The sequence below is a fragment of the Gavialis gangeticus genome, unplaced genomic scaffold (assembly GCF_001723915.1).
Source record: "Gavialis gangeticus isolate Ggan-Ray unplaced genomic scaffold, GavGan_comp1, whole genome shotgun sequence".
NCBI lineage: Eukaryota > Metazoa > Chordata > Crocodylia > Gavialidae > Gavialis > Gavialis gangeticus.
This window is the reverse complement of record NW_017728992.1, coordinates 95,830,842-95,840,095: the sequence shown is the minus strand read 5'-3', so window position 1 is coordinate 95,840,095 and position 9,254 is coordinate 95,830,842. Positions and strand designations below refer to the sequence as shown.

The 9,254-nt window shown below is 44.0% G+C and overlaps 1 protein-coding gene across 1 annotated transcript in view; it reads right to left on the bottom strand.

Annotated features, from left to right (window-relative positions):
* MYOM1 (myomesin 1) overlaps positions 1 to 9,254 on the bottom strand; it is a 154,798-nt gene that overhangs the window by 84,556 nt on the left and 60,988 nt on the right. Inside the window, exons 11-13 of the mRNA XM_019525827.1 lie at positions 5,888 to 6,029; positions 3,017 to 3,216; positions 641 to 697 (exon numbers count right to left, since the gene is read on the bottom strand). Coding sequence (XP_019381372.1) covers positions 641 to 697; positions 3,017 to 3,216; positions 5,888 to 6,029 — 399 coding nt within the window. The remainder of the gene's footprint in view (positions 1 to 640; positions 698 to 3,016; positions 3,217 to 5,887; positions 6,030 to 9,254) is intronic.

The window sequence follows — 9,254 nt, the reverse complement described above, 5'->3', positions numbered from 1 at the left end:
CTCCAGGAGGTTTCCAGCTGAGCACCACATAGTTTTTAGTAGCTTCAATAACTTGAAGGTTTGAAGGTGGCCCAGGAACAACACCCTCTGTAGAACAGGATAGAAGAGAGAGAAATATATGTTTGAGTCAAGCAGCTAAGCTAGGAAAGTCCTCAGCCCTTATCCAGGTGGTCTAGTAAATACATCAATAGATTTGTTTGTGTTGCATCAGACAACCTCAAAGTTGAGTGATTTTAAAAGTCTTTAAAAATGTGCCTACTTACTTGAATTTCTGAATTATTGCTGGGTTGAAAATATAAAAAAGTATCTCATTAGAAAACTATGAAACACTCTTTAGGAGTATATTTCTCTCAAAATATAATTGAATTGAAAATCACCAGAATGCTGTTTCTCTTCAAAATTGCATTATCTGTGTGCATAATTGTTTATTTGGACAACATACACAGGGATAGATATGTTAAGGTACAGTGATTCTAGCTGGAAAGGACTTTGGTCTGATCCAAAGTCCATTGAATTTAATGAAGACTGGCTTCAATAAGCTTCTATAGGCTTCTGTAAGGTTCAGTTTCAATAAGCATCAGATTCCATTGGCTTTGATAAACTTCAGATCAGATTGTTTAAAGAGAAAGTACATGTTTACCTGTTGGTTCTTCCTCAGTAACAATAATCTGTCCAGTCCAGGGGGCAGAAGGATGACCTGAAACAGGATGCAGAATTAACTCAGGAGTCAGAGAAATGAGAAACTGTTTTTAAACAGAAAAGAGGGCTTTTATTTGTTGCTCATACCAAGCCTTTACATGAATGATTTCCTGTAAATTCCATCTAGAGGTATGTCTATACTGTAGTTGCTACTGCTACTTGTTAGTCAAGCTTAGCTTAATCAACTAGCTTAAGTACTGCTAGCAGCATAGCAAGGCTGCTACAACATCTATCTAAGAAGCTGAACAGTACTTAAATGGTTAGGCTCCACTAAGCTCCATACTACTGTAGCTACTACACTGCTAGTTGTACTTGAGGGTGGACATACTCCTGAATGATATTGAGTGTTCTGAGAAAGGCTTGTAAAGAATAATTAAGATATTTACTCACATCACTTTAAAAAATCCACACCCAGGGGATAAAGAAATGGGCAGATGTGATATTGCACTGGAGCCTACTAATAGTTTTGTCTCTAACTTGGCACCTCTTTCTCTATACTGAAGAAATGTTTTGGTGCTAGCAAGTTTTCAATAAGGGAAACTGATAAAAGAATGCCAGAATGAAGGCTCATTTCCAGGGTCCTGCAGATGGACTGGCTAAAGGGATTGTATTCAAAATGACAGAAAGTCTGCAGTGGTTATTGTACTATGTCAGGACTGAAGCAGAAAAATTGAGAAGGTTTGATTATCAAATGAGATGGCTGGGAAAGGACTGTGCTTTGATGAATTAAGTTAGCAGGTACTATAACGTTTTTCTTTTGTGAATTTTTAGACAGGTCAGTAACTACTCTTCTCTTCATTTAACAGATGAGAAAAATGAGATACAAAGAGATCATATGACCCTAAAGAAAATGTCTGAAGGAGGCTGGCGGTAACATTTTCAGAAGCAAAAAGGAGTTACAAGCTTATTGTCCTGGTTCAAAAGATATGTCGATACTTAGGTGCCTAAGTCTCATGAGGCACATCTACACATGCAATTAATGCAAAGTCATAAACTCTGGATCCTATTGCTCTGAAGTATATTGCTCCCGGATACACTATTTGAATGTGTGCCTGACACTGCAGCATGTTGAGCCAGGTCAACACAGCCCTGGGTGGCAGGGGGCCCTGGGAGTCAAGCCAGCCTGGGACTGCTCCTCTGAGCTCATTGCATTGTGGAGGGGCTGGCTGGGCCACAAGGGTGCTTCAGTGTGGGGCTAGTCAGCAGGCAGGCCCCACACTGAAATACCCTTGTGCCCCAGCCAGCTGCAGAGTAAAAAACTGTGGAGTTTATTAGTTTACTTCAGCTTAATAGGGGCACATGTGTAGACACATCATGTTTACTGCTGAGCTAATTAGTCGACTCACAGTACACGCCTTGTGTAGATGCGCCCACCGGGAGTCAACTTAAGTTGCTACTGAAAATGGGTTTTAACCTCCTAAGTCATGTAGGAGTCATGAAGGCACTTTTCAAACTTTTGCTCCCAAGGGAATTTGGGTCATATTTTTATCCCATTTATACTGGTTAAAATCAGAATTAACTCCATTTTCTTCAATGAATCCAAACTAAGCTTACAATATGACCAAAATTGAATGTCCACTGAGCTAAACTATTCCTTGCTGAAGTATCTTTGAAGTCACTGAGGTCATATTACAGAAGAATTTGGCCAGCATATTTTTCCATTTGAACTGTATTTTCCATACTATACAATTTAACAGTTCACTCATTAAAGGAATTGGCAAGTTTCTAGAAGCTGCTGTTTTTCTTTTTCTCTGCTTGGTTGCTCTCATAATACCAAGTTGCAACACAAGGTTCACAGTTGCTAACAGAAACTACCCCACTGCCTTGCCATTAGTCACAACTGATATGATTTTAGGTAGCTTTTTTGGAATGTCTTATATAACCAGCTTGAAAAATGCCAACTTAGGCACCTGATCCTGTCCCTCTACAGAGTGTTCAATCAGCTGGGCCTTCTTATGCCACTCTCAAGCACTTTAGAATGAAGTTGGCTGCAATGCCAGCTATTCCAAAGAAAAAAAAGATAAGAATCAAACTGCTGATGTAGGAGTTTTCTATCCAGAGAACATACTTCCCTGCTCCTTTTCTTGTTTTTCTGCACTCCAGTTACCTAGAGGCAAGCTTTGGATAGAGGGATTTCTTTTTTTTTAGAATAAATTTTACAAGAAAGAGTAGACTAACTTGTTGGCAAATCCAAATTGCCAAAGGAAGAAATGTTTTTGCATTGCTCCCTCTTGTGGAAACTTTGAAGGCTTACAAATCATGATTCCATGACTGATAATTTTTTTAGCCCCTTAGGGAATATATCAAAACAACTCACTTCTAAGCCTGGCTCTGTCAGCAGGATCCAGAGCTGCCACTGGATCAGAAACTCGGGATGGTATGCTTATTCCAGCATTATTCACAGCTCGGACTCGGAATATGTACGAGCGACCTTCTATCAAACCCGTGACGGGGAAACGAGCAAACTTCACTGGAGTGTCATTGCATTGGGTCCAGTTGGTGGTACCAACCTCACATCTGAAAAAACAAATAAATGTGATACTGAAGATGGAGAGAGGAAGAAAACTCTGAACACAACCTCCTACTACTCTAAACAGTTGTTCATATACATTGGCTTGCTTGTACCAGTTTGCTCAGCACTCACGTATTGCCAACATAAAAACATCTGCACAAAGATGTCAAAGCTCAAGTACTTTGTGTGAATGCTGGCAATAAATTCCCTGCAGCTACACTGCCTCTTTCATGAAGTACAGAAGGAAAGGGATTTAAGGCTATTCCTTTTAGAGACCTCACTTCAATGCTTATACCCTTTGAATTGTGGCTCAAGATGATCAGTGAGCATTTCGGCTTCAGCACAAGCTAAGGAAAATCAAACCCCAGTCACCCTTAGTGCTTACAGAGGGTGCAAACTTTTGTGCCCAGTACTGAGAATTTTCTCCTCTGCTGTACATCCAACAAATATAATGAGTTTTAGTGGGCAAAAAACATAGTTTAAGAGCCAAATTCTATTTCACAGGTGGGATAAGCATCAGTCTCCCAATTTTCAACCAGCGGGCAGTCCTGTGGGCCAGATGGCCTGGCCCTAAGGACATAACTTTAACACCTCTGATTTTGTCCATAGAAAAGCCGTCATTTATGATGTTTTTGCTTGTAACAGGGCACATCTACATAAGATTCCTTAATGAGCAGTGGACTGTTCTACTGTGCATTAGTGCGTTACAGCAAAAACCATGCTAATGTGCTAATCATAGGCGGAGGGAGAAGAAATTATTTGGGAGGGCAGAGCATATGTTCACTCCACCCACCCCTTGCCCCTCTGCCCAGCAGGTAAGTCTGTGGGGGAAGGGGTGGGGGAAAGGCCATGGGGGGTGCAGATTGAGACCTCCATGGTGAGGGAGGGAGTGGGGCATAGGCAGGGGCAGGGGTGAGTGGGGCCCTGGTTGGGTTGGGTGGTGGGACAATTGGATCCCAGGCAGCTCATCCAGAGACATGGGGGAGCTCCCATTTCTGTGTGCATCCTGATCTGTGGGGCAGAGGCAGTTGCTTCTGTGCTTGGCACCCTACTGAAGCTGCTGCTTCCCTGCAGACCCACACAATTCCATGTGCACCCCACTATGGGGTGCACAGGGGACATGGTGCAGCTCAGCAGCAGCAGGCACATGGCATCGCACCACTCTGGGGGCAGCTGCAGAGGGGCACAAAGCACGGAGGCAGCAGCCTCCATCCCACACACAGATAGGGGGGCATGCCCCTGGGCCTCCACCGGGGTGTGCACAGCAGCGAGAGCCCCCCTTGCCCCTGGATAAGCCACCCAGGCTCCGACTGTCCCACCACCTGGCCTGGCTGGAGCCCCACTCACCCCGTCCCTGCCTGTGCCCTGCTCCCTCCCTCACCTTGGGGGCCTCAATCTGCATCCCCACCAGTCCTTTCCCAGAATAAATTGATACTTGCCTGCTGTGCTGGGCAGTCAGTGATCCACATGCCGGACTGCAATCCTGGCTGTGTTCATGCCCCTTCCCCTGGCTGCAGCCACCCAGAATCTGTGGCTGGGCTGCCTTGAGGCCCTACCTGCTGCCCCATGCTTGGGGGGGCTGAGCCCTGTTTGCCTTGGCCTTCTGCTGCCTATGGTGCTAATGCACAGTATGAAGTGTTCTGCCTATTACGTGCTGGAAAAAAAGTTCACCTTTCTACTGCACATTAGCACAGCTACTGTGCCTTTATCTAGTACCCCATATTAGTGATACTAAACATAATGCACAGTAGCAAAGGCACATGAATGAAGTTGTAGATGCACCTGCAGAGTAGCACCCAAAGGATTCAGTTAGGGAGACCTGGTAGATCAGGCACTAGGCTGGGACTCGGGACATGTGGGTTTAACTCCCACAACCTTTCTTGAGCAAGTCACTCAGGGCATTTAGGCAGGTACAAAGAAACTTTCAATAATCCCCTAGGCACACAGCTGAATCTTTCTGTGTCTCATACCTTTGAAACTTAGGCCCTTATGGCATTTACATATGTGCTCCATAATTAGAGTGGCTCTGAGAGCTGCTCTAATTAAAGTATCCATAGCAGTACATCTATCATTGTCCTTGCACTGAAAAATGGCAGTAGGGCTGCTTTAACTAAAGTTCACCTAACAAGCTTTAGTTAAAGCAGCCCTGCCGCCATTTTTCAGTGTGGGGGTGCTGCTATGCATGATGCTGGAGTCTGCTGGAGCACAGGAATTACCACACTCCAGCAGATTTGATTTATCAAGTCTGCTCAGAGGCACTGTAATTATAGTGAGTTGGAGCAGCCTCACTGCACGTGTATAGGAGCCAGTGAGTGAGGGCCTTTTTTTTTTTTTAGAGGGCCAAGACACTGGGACCAAGTGGGGCAGCCATTGATGGGACTGGGAGGGTGGGCAGGGGATGGGCCCTGTTTGATTTGAAGATTCGGTGGCAGCTGAATCTCTGAATCAGATATGGCTGAATCAATTTGGGACAGTAATTTAAATCACCGAATCAAATCACTGTCCCCCAAATTGGCTGAATCTGAAGAGAATACTAGCTACTTTGCACAGGCCTAGTAAGTAATGGTATACCATCCCTTGTATTTGATCACTACATTTTATTCCTCTATGTCCTCTGTTTTTGAACAACAACAATCAGTAATAGAGATACAGATACAGCATAACATAAATACTGACTTATCAATGAAATATCCAAGGATGTGGCTTCCTCCATCAACAGCTGGCTGTTTCCAGGAGATGATGACATAATCTTTGTTAGCATCTAAGCATTGAACATCCAGGGGTGAACCAGGAGCTCCTGCAATTTCAGCATCTGTATCTATGAAAATGGAGATATAATGTTTTGAATATGCATGACAGTTATTTCAAGATTACTCTCTAAAGTCCAAATGCTGTTCCTATTTGGTAAGAAGTTTTATCATTAACTTCAGTGGGACCATGATTGGGTCCAACATCCCCCTAAAAATTCTACATTTCTTTCCCTTTTGCAACAACTTAATAACATTCAATATGCTGAGGCATATTACAATAATTGATACAGACACTTTGAAACAAACCAGAATCATGCATCTTGATTAGGATGCAGCCATGCATACTTAAACTAAAATCTCTTGGCTGATTAAATGACATTCTGATGACCTATTTTAAGTAAAATGTAAAACTCGATTCTTCAAGCAGAGGTGTTCTGGCAATGTTATCTAGTCCTTGGATATACAGTGTTGTAATTTTCAAGGGCATGCTTTCCATTTTTGTGATCTCTCTCACACAGACAGATAGATAGGTAGATTGTATTAAATTACAAGTTGATGAAATATTGCTAGAACACTGACCATCACTACAGTCCAGTCAAGATTAATCTCCCCCACAAAAGGTGGCCAGGTTTTTACCAGGCACTTCCTGAAATATTCATCTTTATGAAATTATAATTTTCTATAATATCAAACTAAGGAATAGAACAAAACCTTTTTTAAAGGAAACACTAGTCTTTCTCTTCTAAGGCAGATGAACTAGAATTTATAATACAAGCAGTGACTATTTTCATAAATCAAATCCCAAGCCATTTTTTTAATTAAAAACATTCTGAGTATATTTTAATTGAAAAGAGTGAATCAAATGAACATGATATTTTCACACACTTGTGCACTACTTGATCTTAGTTTGGTTTGGGAGAAAAACAGTTGTTGTAGTTTGAAACTGTCAGAATCCTATTTTCATGATATTTCCAGCAGTTTCTTCAGTCTGAAGAAGGGGTTTAATTCTAGTCTTGAAGGTTAGGGACAGAAGTTACACACAAACTGGTTTAAGTGATCAGAAACTGGTTTAAACCTGTAACAGAACAGAAGTTCAGTGCATATAAGCCAGTTTCAAAATGGCTGAAACTAGTTTAAGATAAACCTGGTTGAATGTAGTATCAGACTTAACTGATTTAGGTCAAACCAGTTTATGAAACTTCTGTCCCAGACCCCTTCCTAGTTCAAGTTAAATCACAGTTCCCCAGCATCCCAGAATGCTTTGCAGCCCTGGTCTGGGTTGTGCTGTCTGCTCCAGAGAGCAGGGTTGGCCCTGCCCCTCTGCTCCTTAGCTGGAGCAGTGAGAGCTGGCTGACAAAGGGGTGGAGGTGGGAAACCCAGCTACGGACTGCAGCCAGGTTTGCTTGTGGGGGGAGAGAGAGGTAGCCCCTGCCAGACTTTTCCACGCTGGAGTGGAGGAGGCAGAAGGTGTGGGCAGGCAGGCTCAGGCACAGGGGAGGGAGGGGGATTTAAACCCCCTCTCTCACCAGCATGAGACCCCAGCTGAGGTCTGTTTGGCAGGGGGCTGGCAAAAGATGAGTAGATTCCACCCCCTCCCACCTCTGGCAGAGACTGAGGCAAGCAGTTGATAAGGGGAAGAGGAGGGGTTATATTTCCCCTTGGCTCCCATGGGGGAGGTGGAAGAGGCTGGGGATCTGGGGCTGGAGGGACTGGCCCTCTGCCACCTGTGAGCACAAGGCCAAGACCTGTAGGACCAGACTGAGAGGTGGGAGGTGTTGGCAAAGATCTTGCATGATCTTCACATATATATGCTAGAGGCAGAGCTAAGGGAACAGGAGATGGTCCCGGACTGGGTGGGGTGGTGTCACCAAAGAAAGCAGAGAACTACATTTACATTATAAAGCAGAACCTGTAAAAAGTGGGAGACCTAACCAGAGACAAAAGACAATTAATGCATGAGGGTCCTGCCAAAGGTGCTATAGGTGACAAGCATAGTAATGTCAAGAAAACCAAAGGGGAGAAGGGGATGCAAGTGTGCCTGTCAAAACCCAAGTAGAGATGATGCCTGTGGGATCCCCACTCCAACACCTATGACCACCTGCTGATCCCTCAAGAAGGACTTCCTGAATGCCTGGATGTAAGGAGACACTGTCCTCAGGATTATATAAGACTTATGCATGGCTTTCTCTTGTTTTTTTGGTTTATTATGTTCCATTTTAAGTTAGACTAAGCTATGTGTGCTCTCATTGTGTTTTACTGGGCTGTATCTTAGCTTAGGTGAACATTTTTGGTTGTTTTTTGTTGTGTGCTTGAGGTTGCAAATTGCTGTGTTCAATACATGCTTGCTTCAGAGAAAGGACTATTCTTGTTCAAGCTTTTATGAATTCAGCGCTAGTACCTTTTCCCCCCAACCACCCAGTCCTCAGCCTAGCAGGGACTGCCCTCCCCTCCCCAAGTGGGGTGGGGACAGAAGCCTGGCAGGCAGTGCCTGCCCGCCCAAGCAGACCTGGGCTGGGATCCCGTGTGGGCCAGGGAGGGGCTTTAAACCCCCACCCTCCAGTGTGCTAACCCCGGGCTGGGGCCTGGCTACTCCCTCTCTGCTCAAACAGGGAGTGGGGAAAAGCCTTGGAGCTTCAGTCCCTTCCCTTTGGCAGTGGCTGGCAGGCTGGGAGACATGCTCTAGTGCAGTGGTCTCCAAACTTTTTTGATCACACACCCCCATCAGTAAAAAATTTTTGAGCACACATCCCCAATATATGTATATTTATTTATTTATAAATTATATACATGTACTACTCAGTGTAACACTGTACAAAGTTTGGAGACCACTGTACACTGTACTACTGTATTTCCACATTGTGGAACTTCCTCTCTTCCCTCAGGATACCTCGCGTACCGTACATGACACATGACCGTCTGACATATGGACCGAGTGAGGGCACCAGTGTCAATCCATATATTAAATATGAGTAAATCTTAATTTCTTTCTTATTTTTTTAGATAAAAAATAAATATAAATAGAAGTTCTAATATTTTCTTCCTGCACCCCAATGGATTGTCTTGCATACCCCCTGGGGTGTGTGCACCCCACTTTGGAGACCACTGCTCTAGTGCCCCTGGCTTCTGGCCTGAGCCACTGCAGGCTTGTGGCTGCATTTCCCGAATCAAAAGTGAATGTCTGTTCACTTGATTCTCAGTTTAATCTCTGTAGTTTAGACTAACCTGCAAAGACTGAATAAATTCAGCCTTGGGCTTTTTGACTGTCTGTACTTAGCCATATGGATGAGAATCAG